General features: G+C 41.1%; 1 protein-coding gene across 10 annotated transcripts in view; it reads right to left on the reverse strand.

Annotated features, from left to right (window-relative positions):
* Positions 1 to 24,794, reverse strand: part of EBF1 (EBF transcription factor 1) — a 265,638-nt gene that overhangs the window by 61,914 nt on the left and 178,930 nt on the right. For 6 of the 10 annotated variants that reach the window (XM_085073848.1, XM_085073842.1, XM_085073839.1 and 3 more), the window contains exon 9: positions 7,244 to 7,377. In XM_085073848.1, coding sequence (XP_084929974.1) covers positions 7,244 to 7,377 — 134 coding nt within the window. The remainder of the gene's footprint in view (positions 1 to 7,243; positions 7,378 to 24,794) is intronic. The other 4 variants (XM_085073843.1, XM_085073840.1, XM_085073847.1 and 1 more) reach the window with 1 other exon arrangement.

Below are 24,794 nucleotides of genomic sequence, written 5' to 3' on the forward strand. Positions count from 1 at the left end.
CTGTACACTGGAAAAGCACCATGTGCTGCTGTTTTAATTTTCTGTTCATCTTTGGAGGTGTAACTGATTCCTATAAGAAATGCAAAGTTTGGCTTCTAAAGGGTGCCAAATCCTCCCTTGAAAATTATCAGAGCACTCAAAAAAGATGCACCAATTAAAACCATCTAACCATCACTTCCAGGCTGCCTTCACTGCAAAGACTGACACACGTCTGAGAGAGCTTCTTCAGGTGTGGATTTACACAGAAATATGTAGATAACTTTCTTTCTATTGGGCTGGGGATTCTAATCCTGTCGGCACAAAGGTTGGGGCAGGTCAGTGTTGCACCTTCCAAGCTCTAGACCATTTTTGCTCTTTCAGGATCCTGAACTGGATTTAAAATGTGGTCCCTGAAATTATTAGCAGAGCCATCTAGGAGTTCACTAATTCATACCAGATTATCTCAAATGTCTGCTGCTCTCAGAAACTATAGCTTTGTCCTCCCCACCACCAAAATGTCCTTTTCTCACTCATCGTGCTCCCTCAGAAAAAATAGTAAAAAGAGAAAAGGTGAGATGATTATGTCCAGCAACCAAGATATAGCTCTGGCACCTGAATAATCCTTCTCTGCCTGTGGCACATTAACACACCTCTAGAGAGGCAAACAAAACCAAGACCATAACCTGGCTTGAGTGAGCAAAGCATGAGCACCCCAAGCAGTCAATGCTCTATGCTCTTGGTTGAATCATGTCCTGGATTAAGGAATAAATTTCAATAGATTTTTTTTTTAATAAAAAGCTAATTTTATTCTTATTTTTACTAGGAACCAAATGTTTCAGCATTTTAGTCAGGCTCTACCAAAAAAAACCAGACTTTTATCCAGTTCTTTGTTTAGGGCACAGGACTGAAAAAAAGCACAGAAGGAAAGTAATATCTGTCTGAGGACCATCTGTGCTACAGAGGGAAATGGCACACACAGTAGGGAGCGCTCCATATTTAAAATAAGAAAATTAATATTAAATCAAGTTGAACGTTAAAACCAAAACTACTAGCATCAAATAATCCAAAAGTTATTCAGATCCACAGAAGTCAGAAGCCACATGTCATTTCAGAAATTATCATGTAGGGGTTGATGTCTTCTTGTTTGTTAGCTCCAAAAACATGTTTTCAGGCTCTGCTTTGAAATCATGTGGCTTAGAAATTTCCTTTCTTTTAAAAGAAACTTGCCTTCTTTTTTTTCTTTCTAAATTGCTCACTTTCTCAACTGGGTAAAAAAAAAACCCCAAAAATAAAATTAAAATAAAAAAAATAAAACCAAACCCCAAACTTCCAAGGAACGCTTTATGCTTTTACTTAAACTGAGTTGTCTTACAGTTGAGCTGACCAAAGCCTACAAGTCCAGGCCAATTTTCTCCACACCCTCAAGAGCCAGCAGAGGCAGAAGGCAGTGCCAAGCAGCAATTGATTTCTAGTGCTTCAGACACCTCTCATGTTGGGATGAGCCACTCTCTGGAAGCTTCCACCTTTCCCCAGTGAGCCAAAATGACAAGTTTAGACTATTTGCTCAGCTGTAGGCAGCCAAACATAACTGAGATAAATCCCATCCTCAAGTGGTTCTGGTTAACTGGGTGAACTGGCAAGATGAGAAAAAATTTTATGACATTTTTAGGGAAAAAATATTTGTAAAAACAGCCAAGGATTTTAGTAGTAAAGGTTAACATGCTCATCTTACTACATCAGCATGAGCCTTGCATCCCTCAGCCCCATTCTGGCATGAGCTATACATGCAGCTTCTGGTTGCATCTTTGAATTTCCCAGCATTTACTGGTCTGTCACCACTTTAATGTTCCTTAAACATAATTTGTGGCATTTTCCAATACTCATCTTCCCTAGTTCCCAAGAAATGTCTGACCTATTTATGGTCCATTGTTACAGAGAGCTGGGGAGAGTTAAGCAAGTTTCCTGGTTTGTTCTCCACAAACAGTTTGGTTTTCCTTTGTGCTCTGAAGTAAATAAGTTTAACTGTGTTTAAAACCACAAATATACAATAATGTCGCCCACACATTCCCAAAGGGTGAACATTATGTCTGAAGTCCTATGGTTTAGGACACTCAGGATGTATTTTATTCCTCTCTTCCCTACAACTAAACTTGGGAGGTATACCAGGAGAATATATGTGCCTTTTCCTTTTGCTTTTTCTCCGTCACATCTGTCATTGGCCACTGGCAGGGATGCAGTGCTGATCCAGGGGATCTTTGTTCTGGGTCAGCCTTCAAGTCTCCTGCACACAGAGGAACTGCCCAGCTCAGTTACACACCAGCAGTTCCCTCTATGCTGTCATATCAGGAGCTTGTCTTTAAGGGACAAACAATGTCCTCTTGCACATCAAAATCTGCCCTCTGAAAGCTACCTTTGGTCTCCAATTCTGGTTCCACAGCTCTGCCAGGATCTGTAATGCACTGGGAGCAGCTCTCCAAATTGTCCTGACTCTGTTTTGCCATCCAAGTGACCCAACTGGTGCTGCACATCTCTGGGCATTCCAAGCCCAAGCACAGCAAAAGCAGATCTGCTCTGATAACACCAGGATTATGGGATGCTTTCCTGTCTTCACTGTCAGCCTGTGGCCTGATATTGGGACCCTACTCCACCTTTTCTCCTTTCACACTGACACAGCCTGTTCCTTTCTCAATCTGCCTCATATTTATATGCAAAGCATCTGGAAGAGGTGAGGATGGGTAATATCCCATCCAGGGGTATTAAAAATAAGGACATCACTTCTGGATGCCTCTGAGCCCCAAACTTTTGGAGATTGGGGGAGTGTTTCGGGGAAGCATCACAACATGCTCACCCTGTGGTTTTTAGGCATCTGTCCTTGCCCAATGATGAGCAAAAGATACTGAGTTAGATGAACTCCCTATGTGACCCTGCTGGGCCAGTTGTGGGTTCTCACCTCAGCTGGGAGCTCTTGGTGGATGAACAGACACCAAACAACCATAGCAATGACATGTCAAGAACCAGGAATTCCTAAATATGAGTTATTTCCCTTTCTGAATACATTTTCTCAATGGAAACCTTGAGCAAGGCATTCACCTGTGCTTTGGACATGAACCCATCCAGCCAAAATCCCAGATCCAACTTCCTCCTCCATTCCAGCCTTTAGCAAATTGAGACACAGAGCTGGATGTAAAATTAGTAGCTGGACCTTTCTCCCAAGGGATTTTCAAGTGACTTGGCCTGATACTTAGCAACTGCATTTTCTGTTTGGTATAAATTCTTACAGGTCAGCTGGGACATGCAGTGGGTTGCACTAAAACCTGAGTTAGGGACGTTCAGGACGGTGGGCAGAGCGTGGCCTTCAAAATCCAAAACACATTTGGGCTGAGTGTGTACAACAAGCCTCTTTCTGTGGTTTGCTAATATATTCTAGGCATTCTTGTGTGATACAGCATCATTTCACACTCTCCCGAGTGCCAGGTTACTTTCTTTTTTTAAAAGTGACATTTTATAAGGAGATGTCATTAATCTGAGTCACTAGTTTATTTTTGCATGCTTGAGCTCTGGTTTGTGGTTAGGGAAATGGTGACAATCAGTCATAAATTTGACTTTGACTCTCTGTGAGGAGGACCATTAGAACAGGAATGAAGAAAAATCCCACCAACTGAAGGTAATGACAGCTTTCAGTGAGAACAGAACCGTTAAAGTACCTATATTTTAAAAAACGACCAATGAGTTTGCATGCTTCAATTCTGGGCATCCAGATGCTGCTTAATAAGCCTTGGTTTGCAAAAAGAGGGTGCCTACTCATTTTTTAAAAATGAGTCAGAGCTCCAAAATAAGCACTCAAAAACATAGACTTCCAAAATCAATAACAAACATAAAAAGCAAAATAAAAAAAAATCTGTGTCACAGAATTTGATTCAGCAGCAGTATAAAAAAAAAACCCAACCAAACAAAAAACAACAAACCACCAAACCAAAAAAATCATCCTCTGTTTTTTGTGCTGTACAAAGGTAAAAGGAAAAAAAAAAAAAAAAAGAAAAGATGTTTCAATGCCTCATATTTTCTTAATATAAAAGAAAAAAATGTTGTTTCCAGCTGACTCTGTACAGCTGGAGGAATGTTCTTGGCAGGAAAATGTTTGAAGAAATAGTTCATTTTAAGCAAATATTGTGGAATATTTATAAGAAACTAATTTTGCCTTCACAATCATGCATTTGCCCTGAAACTCGACTCGCAGAGTCTCATCACCCCAAGAGGAGAGAGAAACCACAGAAGGTTCTTATCAGCAGCTCCGACTGGGAATATTTGTGACAATGCAGGGACTCAGAAAGCTGGGTGAGACCCCAGAAACAGCAGCTCTGGGTGAGCAGAGCCTGTCTGGCACACGGAATGTTTGCTGGGAGTTGTCTGAGCAGATCCAGCATGTGCACACGACGGAGCAGCACTGTTTGTTTGTCGGTTACGAAAGTCCCTTGGAAAAAAAAAAGGCATTAGACAGCCCATTCTGCTGGGTTCTAAAAATACCAAGGGCTTTTAGAGTCGTTTTTATAAAGGAATATGGGAGGTAAGGATTAATTGAACCTACTGGCTTAGGGTATCTGCATTTCTGCACAGAATTAATGTGACAAATTAAGTTTTTATTTAGTTCTCCCTGGCTGAGAAAGGTTGCAATTATGTTAGAGTGTTTACAGCTAAAATATATGTTTAAATAATAAATATGTGTTTCAGAAAACCATTTTAAACCTCCTTTTTTTAACACAGTCAACTCCATTTCAAGCATATAAATATTTCAATTACAAAACTTGAATACATGTAAAATAAATTAAAAATATGTTATTTACATTTCAAATTATTTATAACATATGCTGCTTGACAGCAACAAAATCACTCCTAAATTGAACTATTCTTTTTTTTCTTTTAACTTTACTTCTGCACTGGGGTAGGATTTGTATTGTAAACATCCATGCAGCTCAGGTATTTACGTGGATTTTGCTATAATAAAATCTGAGTAATATAGGACCTTTACGATAATTATCTTCACAGCACCTCTCCAAAGAAGGTGACTAATCTTATTACTGTTTTAGAGAGAGGGAATTGAACTTTAAGCAGATTATATGATTTGCCCAAGGTCCCATGCAAAGTCTGTACCAAAATGATGCTTAATTTCAGTATCAGACTTCATTCCCCAAACCACCCGCAATTATAACTGAAAGTGAAGCTAGAAAAATCCATGTGAAAATGCTCTGCAAGACTCTTTTTCTTTAGTCTCTGCCTATCTGGTTTTGTTTGGGATTTTCTTCAGCCCAGTTAAAATTGTGTTTTCTTTGGATCCATGAAACAACAGGATGAACTTTAAAATTCTTCCAGAATTCAATGACAAAATAATCTGGCCAAGTTTGCTCATGACTGGGCCTTACTGGCAACTCAGGATGAGCCTGCTCCAGTTTTGAAATGGACTGAAATTCAGAGGATCGACTGTTCAATTTTATACTCTGTTAAAATAAAACAAAAATATTCGTCTTGGGTACCAAAAATGCTCTAGACATTTTTAGAAATGGGAAGGCAAATGAAAGAACTTATTTTGTGCCTCATAGGTGGCTTGTATGTGTAATTTGTATTATTTATAGATCACTATTATTTAGGGATCACTCCGACAGCTCATGCATTTCTGCACTTGTTTACCATGTTTGCTTCTTTTAGAAAGAATGTTCTTCTCTCCTATGTGATTTTTGACTGCTCTCATAGGTTAGGAAATGAGAAGCAATTCAGTAAGGCAGAGACAGTGAAAGAGTTTTCCTCAAAGCCAGCTTGCAGCCCATTGCAGCATTCCCAGCAGCAGGCTGGCTTTACTCTGCACCCCTCTAACATTATTAATTTCATGACAAGGCCTTGCAACCATCAGCAACAATGTCTTGACCAGCACTCGGTCTCCTGAGATTAGAAACTGACAATTAATGGCTTCCACTAATAAATAGAATCAAGATTTATAATGAAAGATCCAATTCTGCAGCACCAAAATCAGAGCACTTTCCTCCCAGCCTCTTCACCTTTCCCTGTGAAACGTCTGCAGCCATAATGGCTTCAATAGGAGCACACAAAATGCTTACACTGGGCCCAGGGGGCACTTTCATGATCACATAAGGGCCTCAGACTAGGCCTCATTTACCATCTCTCCTTTTCTGGAATGCCCTTTCATCCACACTTGTCCTCAAGTGGAAGGATGAGAGAGAGAGAGAGGGAACAGTGAAGCTCATGAAGGACATTAGAGAATACTCTTCACATGGAAAAAATGCTGCCACATGTGCAATGGAATCAGCAGTGGGAATGTGCTGGATAGAAATTAAGCTGTAGTGTTGATTTAATATTTACAGGATATAAGGTAAAGCATCAGAAGACCATCTCACCACTGGGAAGCGTTGCACAGATATTTCAGGGAGGCTGGGTTTTTATCAGTATTGAAATACTGAAAATGACAATTTCTTATTAAAACCTCCAAAATGCTTTTGGAAAGCCCTAAGTTCAAAATGCAAACCTTTCCTTGGAGCTGCCTCCCTGTGCCAGTGGGGAACTCTGCCATGGCTTCTACAGTGGCCATTGGGGCAATGCTGCCTGGGTTTTAACTTTCTACAGGTTTTTGGGGAATATCATACTCCATGATTAATAACGTGCTGGGAAAACACAGGATTTAAGGAGCTGGGAGGAATAACAACAGCAAAAAAATGGATAAGAAACAAGGAAAGGGTTCCTGTGAAACTCCAGGGGCCCCTGCCAGATATGGGGAGGCCACTGTGGATACAACACAGTGCATTTGGTTGCTGCTATGAAAATGATACTAACATCAAGTATCCACACTTTAGAATATGCTGCTCAGAGGTGCTGAATTTCTGCAATCTCCACCCCATTGAGCTGCAGCTACCAGCAGCCAGTTTCCCTGGAAAGTAGATCACCTAAACGTTTGTTTCCTGTGGGCCCTCAGCTATTGTAGTGCTAAATGCAGAATTATTCACACAGGCATTTTTCCTCCCCTTTCCTTGGAATAAAACCCACTGAGCTAAATTCTGGGCCAGCCAGAGGACATGCAAATCCCCCTGGCTGGAATGGATTCCTGCCACAGGTAAATTTGACTAATTATTTTCATAAAACTGAGTGAGGCGAGGATTTGTGTCTCAACATTTGTTGCTGATTTAGCATGTGGCACAGAGAAAGGACAGGCTGGCTACAAGGAGACAAAGCTATTAGACATTAGCGTTCAGACAACACCTACCTCACTCCAAACCAGCATGGTGCCGAATATGACCTGTAACCCATCAAAGAAATTGTCTCCTATGATGATGACAGTGGCACCTCCTGTAGTCCATCCTTCACTTGGACTGATGGCTTTGATACATGGTGTAGCTGCTTTTCAACACACATGAAAAAGAGAAGTATTCTGCTGTTAGAACTGGATTTTAATGATGGAAGACGTGAGAAAAATAAAATAAAAGGAGCTTTCATTTCCCCCCCTTACTAACACAAAGATTTCAGCAATCACGTTCTTTCTAGTACATATGCATGACCTCAAACTCTACCTTTGGAAGGATTTTTTTCCTCAATTAATTTCTGTTTGGTCTTATTATCTGCATTGAAAAGATAACTTTTTTTAATCCTACATTACCAAAAATTCACAGCATGATGGGCAGATACCAATTGGAAATCAGAACACATCCCTTTTTTTATTGTATATGAAATGTGCAAGACCCGAGTTAATAAAACAATCTCCAGTAAGCTTGCTTTATTATCCATCTGAACCCAAACTCACCAAGGAAACTCCCATAAATATTATGGAAAATATTGGCGAAATAAAAAAAGGGTGTAACCCTCAGCATTTCTTTAACTGCTCTGCAATGAGATCCAGGTTGTTCAGCATGAAACCATCCTGCCCTGATTAATGCTTTGGCTACTGCAAAAAAAACCAACACCCCAAAACCAAAACCCACAACCCTGCTGTCCAGTCATTCCAGTTGTATTGCATCTACAGGATAAACAAATGTGAGTGCAACACATTCTGCCATATCCATGGAGTCTCACAGCCACTTTCTTGGCATTGTATCTACTCAGAGCCTCTCAGAGGATGTTGAAAACTCAACTGCTGCCTGAGTCTTGGACTAAGAGCTTCTGCTTTAAGACTATGCAAGGAGAAGCAGCTCAGATATTGGTGGGCTGGGGCAGTGTAAACATTCACATATTGATTCTCCTCCTCTGCAGCACTGGGGTACCTTGGAATTTAACTGTGCTGAAGACAGAGAAATAACATTACTGTAAAAATAAGATAGATTAGGCAAAAGGCCCTGGGTAACTCTGTTTTGGAATCTCAGTGTGATCACATCAGTTTATAAAATGAAGAAACTTCACCCAAAATGCCACCAACTTTTCCTTGCTGATACAGCATTAGGTGAGAATATGGCATTAGATAACATCAGATCACATTTTAAGTAAAGAAGGTACCTCAACAATTTCATTACCCATGAAAAACTGGTTCAAGGAGCAGCATAACTCCACCAGCCAACCTCAGTGTTGGAAAGAACAATTCTTTCCTGTAGATATTCACCCAGAGGGAAGAGGCTGCACTGCAAACTCAGGAAAGCTTTCCACTGCTCACTTTTAGGGCTGCTGGCATTTGGCTGTGAATTGCTACTCGATGGAAAGGCTGATTGAGCTGTTAATTTGGTTTGTAACTTTGAGTATTTGATGATGTACTCAAGGAAGAGCATTCATGCACTTCCTCAGGTAAGGATTTACTAGGAAGAGAGGGATATTAAAGACACCCACGTGTTAGCACCATGCAGGATAACACCCTTGCCCTCATGAGTTACTCAATGTGGCAGTGCAGTGAGTTACTTAATGAGGCACAGCCCCTGTCCTAAATTCTCCTAATTGTAAAGACAGAAAATTAATCCATTCACAGAAGCCTAATTCAAAATGCTCCAGACATAAAGTGCTAAAGAGACCCTGTGCATCTTTTAGATGGCTCAGTGCAGTTCTGGTTGGTTGGAGCTAATTGCAAGAGTCAATTGGATGCTCCTTCCCCCCAGCCCCTGGGCAGGGTGGGCGACTGGGGAGCAGGAGGGAGCTGGAAAGGAGCAGTTGAATCACCCTCAGCAGTGATTCTCTGAGCTCTGCCCCACACACACCACTGGTGGGGAGCAAACAGACCCCAGCCCTACCTGCAAAAGGTTGCAAGTGTCAAGCACAAACTTTTCCACTACTTAAGCTGATGGGGATGCCAGCTCCAGGGAAAAACACAAACAGGCAGAAAAAAAAATCATTACCCTACTCCAAACTTGGCAGAGCACAGCCATTAACTTTTACATGAGCTAACAAAAGAAACATCCTGACATTACCGTCACGAAAATGCAGCGCGCACAGAAGTAACTTCAATATGTTTAATTTGGATTCAAGTTACTTGCATAAAAACTGTGCATAAAAACCACTGCAATGTCCAAAAGCAACTGCTTTCCCTTCAGCCAAGCTCACAGCAACAGATTTACAGTGAAAGCAGCTTTTCAAAATGCCATGTAGCCTTTCACAGAATCAAACCTTTTCATAAATAAAAATTAAAATCACTTCCAAATTACACCCTTTCCCGTATTCCCAGTTGATTGTGGACACAAACCCCCCACAATAAAACCCAGAGATAATCAGTTTCCCATGTGTCAGAGACTAAGCTACTTTTCTTAAAAACTACAAGCAACATTTTTTTTTCCTAAATACCAGTGAATAAAAACTATTTGAGACCATAAGCCATTAACAGAAAACATATGCAGGCTTTGCTGAAAGGGTTGTCAAGTACTGGAAGAGGCTGCCCAGGGAAGTAGTTGAGTCACCATCCCTGGAGGTATTTAAAAGCCATGTAGATGTGGCACTTGGGGACATGGTTTAGTGGTGGGCTTGGCAGTGCTGGGTTTACAGTTGGACTCGATCTCAGAGGTTTTTTCCAACATAAATGATTCCACAATTGAAAATTATAGACTCGAATAATCTTTAAAATGAATGCTAGATACTGTTGTGCAGTTACAGGACCCCACAAAAAAGTTCTTGCTATTTATCTGGTGATGTTCTCAGTGGTCCCTACGTTGCTCTCAGAGGTTCAAGGTGCTGCCCTGTCTGTGCTGCCTCACGTATTTGATTCTGATATTTTATACATGCATTTGCTTCATATCAAACACATGCCAAGTGCCTCCATGGCAGCCAGGGGGGCTGAGGCAGGCAGGGCTCTGTGCTGAACTGGGGCTGTGAGCTCTTCACTGGGACAATCTCACCTGCAAAGTCACTGTGACCAACCACACGTGTCATTTTATTTAAATATGTAGAAATTGTGCTGAATCAGTGCCTCCTCAAAACTGCTGGCAATAGCCCAGGACATCTCCTCTGAGGATAAAAAGTCGGAACTTGGTGGTTTAATAAGCAGGGCAGGATGGTGCCCTTTGCATGCCCAGCCTGACATGGAGTGAGAGCACTGTGTGTTCCCAAAAGATTTTAGGGCATTATTTTGCCATCTCACAAAAACCAGAGGGACACCCCAGCTTTCCCCACACAGCTTCTCTTATTTTAAAATTTAAGTGTCTGCAAAGACTGGAAGGGCTGCAGGAGGTGCTGCCCAGCCAGGGAAGTGGCCCTGAAGGGCTGCATCCCAAGGAAGACGTGCTGAGGGAGGCATCCAGACTGCTACCTGTTTTTGAGGGCACCAAACATGTTTATACAATGACATATTTGCAACAGCCAGTGTCATTCAGGACGTTGGTCTGTCTACAATTTTGCCCTTCCCAGGCCCTTTACTTGGAGCACCAAGGAGGATGGAATTGGGTCCCGTTTGCAGCATCACCACAGGTAACACTGAGAGGGGGACAAGGCAGTGACCTCAGCTCTATTTATGCCCCTGGTACAAATGTCTGGCCAGCTCAGGCCCTCAGCTCTTCATACTTCTGCTCTTAATCACTTGGCAACTTTCAAAGCACTGTCTGGAAGGTGTTTACTTCTGTGCAACCCTAGAAAAACAGAGCTAGGCAGAATAATCTTTTCACTAGAGGCCTTGATTTTTCTACATTTTGTTTTGGTCAGAGGACAAACCAAAATACAGAACTTTTTTTTAGAATGCAAAGTTCCAGAATCTCTATCTGGAATTAACTAAAACACTTTTCAATACCTCCAAGAAAAACAAAACGTTTTGTTTCAAAATATTATCACTTCTCATGTCCTTCTGTAACCCCCAAGCATCATTTCTGAAATGGTGTTTTTAAAACAAATACAAAAAAATGTTCAGTAAAATTTAGCTTTTTCTGTAGAAAAAGAGCTTTTAGTCAAAGTATGAAGCTTCACTGGTAACAAAATACAGTGAAGGACTTTAGACCAATCCTAATCAAGGCAGTGAAGTGTGCATGATTGATAACATGAACAGACTTTAAGTCCAGGGAAGAATTACAACAACAACAAAAAAACCTCATTCCTACACATACAAACTTCTTTGTTGCTGTTGCTAGATTAACAGCTGAAAGCCAACTACAATAAGAACCAAAAGATTTTGGTAGCCCAGCTATCAGGCAGGACTTTCAGACCCTTTGGTGTGAGTGTGTTCCATTCACTGCATCCTTTCAGAACAGCTGGGCTCAGGAAAAACCCAAGGTGACCCTGAAGGTGATGTGGCCACATCCTCCACCTGCTGAAATGGTTCTGAGCCTTAATGAGCTCCTCTCCTTTGCATGACATCAAGGCACATCAGTGCCACCTCTGACAAGTCCCATGGTGCTGCTCCTGTAGTCCAAACCCACAGAGATGGCAGAGGGAGGCACTGCAATCCCAAACTTATTGAGGCCAATGGGAATTTTGTCACTGACTTCAAAGCTAAGGTCTCTATCAATAAATGTTAAGGATTTATGAGCAAAAACCTTAATGACTCCAAGGGAAACAACGTTCTAATGAAATCTTCATCTTTTCTCAGAGTACACATTGTTAAAATCTCATCACATCTCATATAAAGGACGGCAGGTACCAATTCCAGGACATGGGGAGCAAAAAAAGGAGAAGTTTTTTGTTGTGTGCTGAGTGTGTCGGTGTGTTCCTGTGTTCCCACACCTCCCAGCTACTGATATACAGGGGATTTTTCTTCCCTCAAACTGTGACAATAAAATGATTACCCCGCCACAGTTTAGCATAATGGTTCAGAAATGCTCATGGCATATTGCAGAGTTAAAGTGGAAATTATTAGGTAGCTCTTCTTTGTTATAATAATGATCACTCCACAAATAAAAGCTCTTCTCCCAAAGGTACTGCAAGGCACAAAATGCTAATTCTGAAGATTATGTGTGCGCTTTTATTAAATATTACTCTGCCCTGTCTGTTTGAGGGCTTCACTGCTCTGATTGTTTTATGAGTGCCATGTTAATGTCAGCCCCATCTTGCTAGCAGCAGGCACACATTTTAGCTTTTGTATGAGAGTTGATCAAAGGCCACGTGCTGAGGGAATTGCTGAGAAAACACGGACAAGCGATAAAAATCTAACAGATTAATTGGTTTAAATTTCATTTCAGGGCGTTGAACTTTGGCTCAGGACACAAGTACTACACTACCAGTCAGGGCCTAATTACCACATTTCCAATTTGCCTCTGAACAATGCTTGGCAGGGAGAATAATAACAGTACTAATAATACTAATAACAATAATAATAATAACTAAACAACAGCAATAATGTCTCCCCTTAGCTTCTTGTACACATCTACCAACTAACTTCGTGTGCAGGCAATTGCAGTAGGAAATTCCTCTCCCCCACACCACCACCCACCTGCCTGCTGAGCATTTCTACCTGCCTCAAACAGCACCTGATGCAGAAGAAATAACAGAAACCCTCAGGACCATCTGAATTTACAGAATCAATAATCCACCAACTCCAGCCCCTCACAAACAAACACTGGACATTTCATACCCTTAATTAGGGACCTGCATTTCTAAACAGAGATAGCTTTTTATCCTCCAACAGAAATGATCTGTTCCACTGATAGAAAACAGAGGCCGGAGGGAAAAAAACATATTTACCACAAAGTTTATGGGTGGCCTTGGAATAAGGGTTAATTGAGCTTAGAGGTAAATGCTCACTGAGGTGAATTAGTGGGATGCACAGCTATCAGCAGGGCTCTGGGACTGCTCTTATTTAGCTTCTGAAATGAATTTGCTCTATGATTAATATCCAGTTTGTGCTGGTGACTGTAAGAATGACCTCGCCTGCAGTTTTTATCATGAAGTGTGGTTTCATCCTCTATTATTCCATAGATGAGGCTCTGACAACAGTTGCTGCATCACAACAGGAGTTTAAATGATAGGGCACATGCTTTTATTTTTCTTCTCTCTAAGAGTATTGTGACACGCAAGGAGAGTTGCATAAAGGCAGTTAAAACTGGGAATTAAGAGGAACAGGGAATTTATGTCTCATCTTAGAGGAAGTACTGAAAATATCTGGAATTTAATTTAATTTTCCTTTTTTTTTCCTTGGGTAAAACCTAATTTCAGGCTAAATAAATAAATGAGCCACAGATTAACCCACAGTTTATGGGTCTGATCCTGCAACCTGTTAAATGCCTTCACCAAACTACTGATTTTTCAGAATATTGACACAAATCAGTTTTTAAGCATTCAAACCCATGACTTACTGAAGTTGTGATTCAACAAACCACTCAAGTAAGTACTTAAAAACCCCACTTAAGAAGCTTCAAGATAAAGAACTCAATTTTTTAAGATAGCTGGGAGATAGTGAAAAGTTTCCAAGAGCTGGGCAGTGGATACAGAACTGGGGCTTCCCATTTCTCAACAGCTTTGGGCTCCACGAGGATCCCCAGTACAGGGCAGGGCTCATCCAGCCTCACACGAGCACCAGCAGCAGCACAGCAATGCCAACACCTCAGCCTCAGGACTCAGCACTAATTCTGGGATTTTTTTCCAATTTGAAAGAATGAACCAAATACTTTCTGAGGGGTTGAGCTGGGTTGTTTTATTGAGAAGGAGATTATTTGGGTTTTGCATGGTTTTGTTTTTCCATGAATAATATCCACATTCCTGAGAAGCAGGAATTGTCAGGCTGCTCACTACCCTGAGCATACTGAAAGGGTAAACCCTAAAACTTCTGTCTGCCCAGGCAATGGTGCCATTCCAGCCTGGAGTGTGGGAGCTGCAGTGTGGAGCTGCATCCAGCAATGTTAGCTGAAAAGCAACTAACTTTATGAAACAAGCCTGGATGGGGAAAAGTCCTCAGGACCAGCCCAGAGGCTTAGTCATGGACACTTCAGGGAAAGGGAATGTGGTGGAGTTTTTATATATTTTACTGGAGCATTAAATCTTCACTCTTAAGCTAAACAATGTGTTTGCTGCTTATCTGGGTGCAGTGATGATCTTCCTGCTTTCCTTTGGCGCACCGAGCCGGCTCCGTCTCCCATTCTCTGCTGACAATGAGCAGCTGCTGTGCAGGAAACAGGGCAGCAGAGGTTTCCCTCTCGAGCAGATAACTCACGCAGCTTTGTGCAGCACAGGCACGAGGATGTGATGCTCTGCTCCCCCTTCCCAGGCCTGTCCTTCAGGGCACCTCGATATTTGGGGTTTAGCAGAGGCAAGCCTTAAAGATTACAGCGCCCTGCCAAAAATGGCAACCTCCTCCCGGTCCTTGATGACATCTGCACTGGGTGAAATCACTGAACCAAAAATACACGCGCCGTGCAATCCCTCCAGGTTGGGGGAAGGGAAGGAAGGTTGCCTTTGTTTCTCTTTTCCACTAGTGAAATTAAAGGTCTTGGCTGTGATTTTCTGCCGAACGTTTTGGATGCTCAGTTCCCATTAATGGGAAATGAAAATGTGAATTACCTGGGATAATATTCCACCTACAATCAATACTTAAGCCAGTGTTTCTCTTTTATCCTTGCTGATGCCTCAGCTAGCAAAGTTACATTTCATGGAGTCCTCTGTGTTTCTCTTTCCTTAATGATTTCCAAAGCTCTCAGTTGTTGATCAGTGCCTGAAAAATGACTGCATGGAAAAAGGAGGCAATCCAGGATAATGAGAGACCTGTTACAAAAAAAATCTGCTGTGTATTTTACTTACAACATTTCCATAAAATAATAATTTAGTTATCTCTGTATGATTGCAAGAAATGTATTTTCATTCATTCTCTTAAACCCCTTCACATCAAAGAGGAAGTTCTGGGAGTTTCTCTGCTTATTTGGGTTATTTTTTTTTTGTTTTACTTTAGGAGCTACCTCCTGCTTTCCAAAAATTAATAAAATAATCAGAGTACTTAATATCTCCCTGCAGGTCAGTAAAACTTGAATTCCAAAGAGAAGTCTGTCATGTTTGTTTGGCAAATAATAAATTCCTCCCCAAAAAAGCAATGTTGCAAATCCACTTAAAGTTATGTTAAATTAAATCCCCCAGGTATGCACAGATGTATTTTGACCCCCAAGCAAGATAAATGCTTTACCATGAGCCCCCAGATTATTGCACCTCTATTCCTTCACTCCTTCCTCCATCCCATGGTGTCACTTGCAAAGGTGCAGGAACAGTGTGTGAAAGCCAAAGGCAATAAACACCATGTAGGGGACTGAGGTGTGACACATGGATGGGATTGCTATATCTGAGTATGGGCTTTAAAAGTTTTGTTAATAAAACAATGAAAAAAAATTCTATCTGCCTCTCCAATTTCAATTTCAATGGCTTTCCACCGATTTAACTTCTGGAGGCCAGCTAAGTTACTATGACTATTTTAAAAACAATAGGCATGTCCAGAAAGGAGGCTGCATCTGGTTAAGTGTACTCAAGTTTAAAAATAGTTGTACTGATGCAATTTCTGGGTGAGGATGGAGGCAACCTTGCGAATGGAAGCCCAAAATGTGTAATATAAATCAGCCCTAGAAGTTTGTCAAAACAAACATCGCTGCATAGTTTGCATACTGCAAAACATACTTAATTTGACTGGTCCTTCATGATCCAGTGAAGAATTTTATATTTGCTAAATGTCAACCCTACGTTTTACTGCTCTGCTGAACCCCAACCTGACAGAAGGGCAGGTGAGTGCAATTCCAAAATTCCTGGTTTGTTTCACCACCAATGCTGGTCCTGTTTTCTCGCTTTCATTTTCCATCAGTATCTTAACAAACCAGTAAATCTCTCACAGTAAATCTCCCTAGGGTCAGAACACAAGGCCAGATAAAATCCTGTAAGGTGTAACAGGCTCAGCACCCAGAGCACAACAGGGCTGAGCCTTGATGCTCCAATATCCACTGGTACATTATGGCCACACTGGCAAGGTTTAGTTAGTGATATACAGAAACTATTCTGGATGAAACACAAATCCCACATCCCTCAAATTACCCCCACTCCACTACATGCTGCAGCTCAACAATCAGAAATTCACCTGAGATGGATTCTACAGCAAACAAAGAATCTCTTTTCCTGATACAAACAAGATCCAACTAATATTAATTTTTAGCTGGGGTCTCTTTGTTCAGCAGAATTGAGAAAATCTGCCCACAACAGAGAGCTCGCAGTAATCGTCTTTCAGAAACAAGAACAACCCGTGCAGAAACACAAAGCAGTTCTGCCAGGGACAGAGAGTGCCTGTAATCCAGTTTCTTCAAGGGAAATTCAAGTGCCCTAAGAGTTCTTATTCCTCATCTGATTTCTCTCACAAATCACAGGCTCCCTAATGCAATTTTCTGGAGTCTGAGAATCATAAAGTCAAATATGAACAAGTCTAGTGGAAAATCTGTGACGCTAATCTTGGCCTACGTTGTACTTTTAACAGGCACTGAATTTGTGCACCGGATTATCCAGATGGCCATACAGGAATCATCCTGATAGGATTAAACCTTTGTGCTGAACTCTGCTCCATCTGTTCTCGGAGGTTTGCCTATCGCTATCGGAATACGAATGCTCAGCCTATGTCCAACACCGCGACTGAAAGCGCCTGTTTACCACACACACATGTGTACATGTGCACCCACAGCTCCCTGAGCGCTTGATTAGTAATGTGAGATGAAGTTACCCTGAAGTTTACCACTTAAAAAACATATTGGTTTTATTATTTGTTTGAAGAACAAAGTGCGCTATATCTAAATTCAAACAAAAGAGCGTTTTTGTTGTTGTTCTGGGACTTGTTCAATTCATTAAACCATAATACTGCCATAAATTTCTAGATGAAGGCATGACTAAACATAAAGCAGCAAGGCTCTTCATCTTTGAAATCTATTAGTGTATGAGGATGTATGACACAGTCGCACTTTGAAGATGTCATGGTTAAATATTTCAGATTAAAAAACAGCCAGCAACAAAACACATGCGTGCACACAGCACTGGTAGCTGCTCTTTGCAGCTCGATCTAGTCACAGCCCAAGAACAAAAAAGTAATAATCAGTCCCAGTAAAAGAAAAGCTTATTCCCATTAATGTTGCTTTCTGCTTTTATTATCTATTAATGACAGTCTCCTGCACTCGTTGTTTGCAGTCTGCCAGATGCAGCAAAGATCCATATTCATCATGTGAAAAAATTGTGCTCGGGCTGTCTCTGTGACAGGTTACAGAGAGCTGCCAACGGAGGGACCAAGGTCCGATGCACAGCCTCGGGTTTTCAGACCCTGGGCCAAGGGGAAAGGTAGGGAATCTGGCTCTTCTGCAAGAAAAGCATCCCAGTGGTCAGAAGGTTTAAAAAAATGTCTGTTCTGGCCAGAAACACACTGCAAACTAATGAATATCTGGGATGGAAAGGGTGGCTATGCAAATTAATTAATATTATTATGATATTATTCTTATATCATTAATAATAATAGTAATAATAAATTTTTTTTATTATTATTAGATTCAGCAATGCAATATAATCCTCAGGCCCTGTTTGTGATGGCAGTGGGACAGCAATGGAGGCAACATAACCTGCACTGCATTTCAAGCAGCAGCCACGATTGCGTTGCTCACACTGAGACCCCCTTGTCTCTGCTGTGCAGTGTCTTTCAGACTGTTCCTTCCTCTGTTCTTTGTGCTGCTCTGCATGCAGGGTCAGGCACCCCCTCCCAGCCATTTAGGTTTTTCTTGCGAAAACATAAGCATAAAATTATATTTATAGTTCACAGTATCTGTCCAGCAATGACACCACATAAAACCAGCACGCTGAAAATTGGAGTGAATATTTTGGACTCGAGCCTACAAATGCTTAGAGAAGTTGTTCTTTCAATGTCTCTGATAAAGTCATGCTAGGTTTTTATTTATTTATTTAAGGCCTCATTCAGACCACCTACCTCAGGCATTGCAGCCTGTCAAACGTCAGACTCCAGCTCTGGCTGGGTGAGTCAGTCTGCTAAATTAGGATCCTCTTTCCTTTTCTTTTACAATATGCAGAAATGGGAAGACACCTCTGGAAGCCTGGAGACCCAGGGAGTTCCGTGCTGGCTCAGGGAAGTACCAAGGGATCTCGTCAAGACGGTATCATAGGTAGGGAGCAGCCAGAAGCAACCTCATAAAAATATTTGGCAGCTGATATTGAGCAGGCACCTGACTCTGGGCTTTCCAGCAAGCACCTCTGCTCAGGCTCAGGGCTGAAGGAGGAGGCAGCACTCACCGTCACCTTCAGGGTCACAATCCTAGGAAAAGAGTAATTTTCCCCAAAGGGCCCCTCATCACAGTAGCTTTACCTTTCGGTGTCTCAGAGAGCCAAACATGGTCAGCAATATTTCTTTCCCCCCACTTCTTCCCCTCAAAGATCCCATGGAGCTGAGCAATGCTCACACCTGAACGTACTGCAGGAAAGTGCTGTGACCTCAAACCCCAACCCACGAACTAAAGCTGCAGCTGGAAAGATGAGCAGTGCTGTGGTCAGGCAGAATGTGCTCCGAGTGCTGGCCTTCCCTCTGGGCATGGATCAGGCAACACCAAACCTATGAATTCCATATGCAAGCCCAGCTTTTCAGGGAACAGCAACACGAGCTGTCTGTTCAGACTCCAGCAGCAGGGGAGAGATCCAGCACTCTGCTGCCATTTCACAACCCAGAAGGGACCTCTGTGGGAAACGCACTTTGCTTGTTCAAGGGATAGATACAGAACCTCTGAGAAAGCTGCTACAAAACCATAATGATACAGTATTAACCAAACATAATTAATTTTGAACTTCCTTATGCTCCCAGTGCTAACAGGCACTTCAACGGTAGTACAGCAAACAGCACACAGGCTCCTGTAGCACCTGGGACCAGATTTTTGGAAGCATCCACCAATCCAGTGGTGCCAGTAAGCAACTAATGGAATTTTCAACGTACCTGGCAGACAGATATAGAAATTCTGTAGCCAGAGTTTTAAGAATCCCGCTAAACACCTACCTGAAGCTTTAGGCACCTTAGTGCTTCAAGAGTTTGGCTTTGGGTCCAAGAATTTCCAAAAAGATTGCTTTGGGATATCAACACTTTTGGGTGACCACTTGCCTCTCAGAAAATGGATGAGAACTTCAGAAAGTCTTGAACATCCACTTCTTCAAGGGGAGTATCTTGTTAAGCATTTCACTGTGGCCATTGTACTTTGACTTGCACATCTAACTGTTAGAATTACTTTTGAGAAATCAGTTTAAACTGCTAAATTTCAGACAAGTTTTTAATAAAATTTTATTCTTGATCTTTTTAATAAACTTCCTAAGCCCACTCACTTTGCTCAATGAGGTCATAAACCAGCACTGCTTATATTACAGTCACTTTCACGCTAAGGATTTGTTTTGTCACAAAGAGAACTATAAATTCATGGAATGAAGGTGGAAAGCAGAAAGGACTAATTGTGACACACAAAGCTTTCTGGTTATGCTCAGCAAACAGTCTGGGCTAAGATTTTAAAACCACATTATGAAGTTGTACTACTGGCTTTAATGAAAGCACACTTTTTGCAATGCCGTACACTCCCAAAAATCTTGTGCTCTGGATTTGGGCCAAACACAAAGGGTTGTTTCTTCATTCCAATATTAATTATTAGTAGCTTATTTTTATTCTTTGCTACTAAACATTAATAACTTCCAAATAGCGAGCCAGATTAGAATAACCACTCCAAACATCCCACCCTGGTGGGTTCCATTTTCTGCATCAGTATCCTGGTTTCTGCTATTAACTCATTTCCTTGGATGTGGAGGAGCTTTGTCAAATACTCATTTTTCTGGAGAAACACTTGGCAGACAGAGACTTGAATGCTCACACCAATCCTCTCTCAGTTCAGTGACAAAATGAGTTCATTATTTGTGAAGTTTTCTAAATGAAATATTCTAAATGGCAGTTTTGTGGAAAATTTTCACCTCAAGTTTTGGACATAAGTTTCATGGGAGCAAAGACCTTTTAAAACCATTGATTGCTTTGAGGCATTTAAATGCTGGGATGCTCAAAATGAACCATTTGGAAGTGTCCAGATACCTGCAAACTGCTGTGAACACCATTCTTTGATACTCATGACATTTTATAACATCCAAATAAATTCTCAAAAAATCACTGATTCTTGGCCTTTAACTTCCAAACCACAATTAATAAAATTATTTTCCTCCATACTCTGCCCAAACCAGCAGGGGAACAGAGTGAAAAAAACCCCTTTTCCCAATGTAACACCAATAAAGGTATCCCATAATGAAAAAGCTAAATTAGAGGATTTTTTTCAGAAATTATATTAAACATACTGAAATAATACAATCTTTTGTCATTTCCTAGTGAGCACATTTTGGAAGGTTGGCAAAACAACTCCTGGCAAAACTTCACTGCCATCTCTCCAACATTTCTCCAGTCCTAAAGTCATTCTTCCCCCCTATGATGCCACTATATTTGGGACATGGTGGCCAGCAAAGCAAATTGAAATGCAATGAATGCTCATTGTCTGTGGCTAGCACAGGTTTTTCCCATGAGAAATTTTCTTGTGTTTTATAAATAAAGATAAAGTTTGGATGTTGTTGGAACAGTGTCCCAGAACTTGGACAGTGCAGGCCTGGCCAATCAGGCCTGGGGGAAGGCTTCTGACCGACCAATCTGGGTGACTTTTGAGAACTCTATATATGTGATGAAATCAAAACAATAAAGGATTCCTTCTTGCCACTGAGAACTGATGCATTCATTACTCTGCTAGCTGCTCAACAGCGACAATTATCTATGAATATTCATTTCCTATTTGAGTTCTGCGGAATGTTCTCCTGTTCTGATACCTGTGAAGCTTCTGCCAAACAGGGGAACTAAGCTTTTTCTACTTGCATGACTGTATTCCAGTTCCTCTGAGGTCTGGAGAGAAATCTCAAACCTTCAGCAAATGGTTGGTCAAACTCTCCAAGTAAGAGCCAAGTCGTGTGGTAGTTGGAGAATTTCTATCTGAACTTTCCTCCCTTATGTGTCTGCTGTAACAAAACAGTTTTTTCTATTCAAATCTGTATCAAAATTCAATGGCAGTTTTCCTCTTGTTTTCTTCTTTTTGCAATTTTGGGAGCACAGTTCTGAAAGCTCCTCAGGGAAATTCACAAAATGCTCTCTATCTTCATCCAGGTACTATTTTTCCATGAATTCATGACATCCTCATAACAATAGAGGGTAACAACATATCACAGCTTGACATCACTTAGATATTCTGGGGGAAGGGCTGTTTTGGGTTGGGGGTTTTTTTCATTTATTTGGAAAACATAAAGGGCAGCTGCTCATGAGTAGAAACGGACAGATTTTATCTTTTTAAAATCAAGGTATCTCCCACTCCCCATTTTCCTTTCTCTGTTAAATGTGACCCTAGATCCCTGATAAGTGACTGTCAAGCAGGAATCCTTTCTAACTGTGGTCACTGGAATACCCAAACTTGCCTTTTCAGGAGGTATCTCCATGGACATTATGCAACAGAAATCCTTTATTAATGAGTAGAATACCTCAAATGGGATCTCCTAAGTCTCCTGCAGCACTGTAAGCACATATGTGTTACACAATAATGTTTAAATAATGACAAATCCCCACAAAATCAAACCTCCATTAAATAGCTACGTTCCAATGGCAGAATTGAAATTCTGGAATCTCCTCGCCTAAACCAACCATTAAAAATCCATTTTCATTGTTTAAATCTTGTTTTCATTTAGCCTCAGACTAAAAATAAATTTTGAAGGATCAGAATTGCTGCAGCCAGATATTCCAAGCTTTTGAGTACCTCTCCATAATGGATGATTTATGACCTAGACAAACAGAAACAAAAGATTTTCTGCTTTTCGTTTGGCGTGACTGGCTGGGAGAAGGGCAGCTCCACCTACCCACCCACCCAGCTCTTGTGCAATTCTGGGCCTCCAAACAGTGACTCTCTTCTGGTGAAGATTTAAAAAAAAAAAGGACATCAGCATAATTCAGAGGGGCACGATTTCGTTAACTCAGTTTTGGTTACTTAAATTGGAGCTGTACAAATCTTAGCTCTGCCATGTTTTGCTGACCTGATGGATCCCAAGATTTCACTCCTGAAGAGACCAGTTTGATCACCCAGCCTGACATTCTGCATGGCACCCATCAGAGAACCTCAGCCAGCAATTCCCACCTGAGGAATTACTCAAACCTTAACCTCTCCCTGACCTGCCACACATTTTTTGGGAAAATACCACATCCTTACTCAACATTTGCAACTCACAGAGAACCTGCAACAATACTGGAAACTTCTGTGCTTCCCTGAGTTAAAATCATGTTGAGGTCATACTGGAGTCTTTATCTAACAATTCTCTCAAGTAAAGCATTTGAACTCTCTGGCCATGTTTTGTCTCTTCTGATGGACAGATGCTCTAACTCCACCCAAGTTCACATTCTGAACTACTCCAGTCCTGGTGTTCTCACTTGAATTAGAACTTCCATCTGATTATGAGAAAAAAACTTTTGTTCCAAGGGTAACAGAGCACTGGACCAGGCTGTGGAGTCTCCTTCTCTGGAGATATTCAAAACCTGGCTGGATGTGATCCTGTGCAACCTGCTCCAGGTGAACCTGCTTTCACTGGATGATCTCCAGAGGTCCTTCCAGCCTCAACCAATTCCTCATTTTGTGGAACAGAATACAGGAAGTCCACAGGGTAGCGAAAAGGTTAATATTATACACTCAGTGAGGTCAAGCTCCAAGAACACATAACAAGCCATTATGTTAAAAATTGCCTGAATTTATGAGTCACTGCATTTATGAAGGAACCGATATGAAAAAGACAACTTGGCAAAAATAAAGAAAATTATTTCCAGCTTGAAGTTTTGCAATCCTTCAGTATATCAAGGCTCACTTACTGTTATTACTATCCATGTTGTGCAATGTTCTGAAAGTCACATTTTTTTCCCTTGTGTATGCATAGAGATGTCCAACAACCCAAGGTATTCTTCCCTCATAGAAAATAAATTAGAAAGCAGACATAACTCAGAAAAACATACAAGATCCCCTCAAGTAGAGTGGTAGAATCCTAATATTTTTTTTCCAATATTTCCCTTCTAAATAATAAATCAAGCCCTCTGCATTTCTCTATATGGAATGATATGATGCAGAAAAAGCTTGTGTGTTTATATTTTTCATATAATCACAAAATCATTCTTAAGCTCAGCACTAAACTATAACAGGTGCTTCCACCCATGGATGAAACAAGTCAAACTTTTACATTTCTTTGTTTAAATCTGGACAGTTTTTTAATGCAGTAGTCCCAGTTCCCCTTTGATGAGCAACCAGAGCCTATACCAACTAAGGGTAAAATGTATCAAGTTTTGAAGATTAACCTTTCTCAACTTGCTGAAATTTTTGCTTCAGTCAGTGTTCTGTCTTAGAATAACAATTTCATCAACTAGCCCAGAGAAAGGCACCACCAAGGAATTCAGTGTTAAAATGGTTAAAATGCAGCTGATAGGGGCATCCCCTTCACAACTCTACACACTGCCCAAAATTTAGAGGTTAAAGCTGTGGCAAAGCCACTTAGGGCACAAGAAGGAGGTCACTAAGTCAGATTGCTGAGCATCTTTCAGGAATCACCAACCACATGCAACTAAACTCATGGTATTTAATGTCTGCCATCAACAATTCTGTTACAGACAGACTAGAAATGAGACCTAAGGGCAGTCATTATCAAAGCTTTATTTTCAAGATTATTCTCTTGAAATAGTTTATAAGGTGGGGGGGGGAAATTTTCCTTTTTTTAATAATATAAACAGAAAATACCAAATTAACTAAGGCACAGCCTAGGAATCATTTTTGCATAGTGGAGTGTCTGTGATTGTGCAGTAACTGTGAGCTCTCAGATGGCTCAGGGTGGGCAGGATTGGCAAGGAAAGTTCTTTAAATGCCCCACTGCTGACAAGAGGCTCTACCTGTTGTGTTCAACTGAGACACAACCCCTAATACTTTTTATTTCCTGTAGGAGGTTTTGCACCTGCAGATAAACGGTGGGAGACACTCATTGCTGTCATGAGCTAAAACAACCTTGTAAAAGCTTGACTGGTACCACAATAGGGTGATCAAATAATCCAGCCATGCACTATCCTTCCCAGTTTAAAGCAACCACTGGTAATGGCTTTCCTACATAATGACCAATTTAAGATATATACACACACAGATTTATGTATATTTCATATTAAAATAACAGCAGGACATTGCTCTAGAGATCATGGTTATCTCCACTTCCACCTGCAAACCCTGACATCATGTCTTATCATTTGTGTCTATTTCTTCCCTGCATCTTTCATCTTCTGCTGCTGTTGAGCTGACTCAGAACCAAATCGTCAGCAAACCTCACCACCACCTAATTTTTCAGTGCTCTCCTATGGAGGAGAAAGGAAAAAAAAATAAAAG

The sequence above is a fragment of the Lichenostomus cassidix genome, chromosome 13, assembly GCF_008360975.1.
Source record: "Lichenostomus cassidix isolate B80296 chromosome 13, HeHo_3.0, whole genome shotgun sequence".
NCBI classification, from domain to species: Eukaryota; Metazoa; Chordata; class Aves; order Passeriformes; family Meliphagidae; genus Lichenostomus; species Lichenostomus cassidix.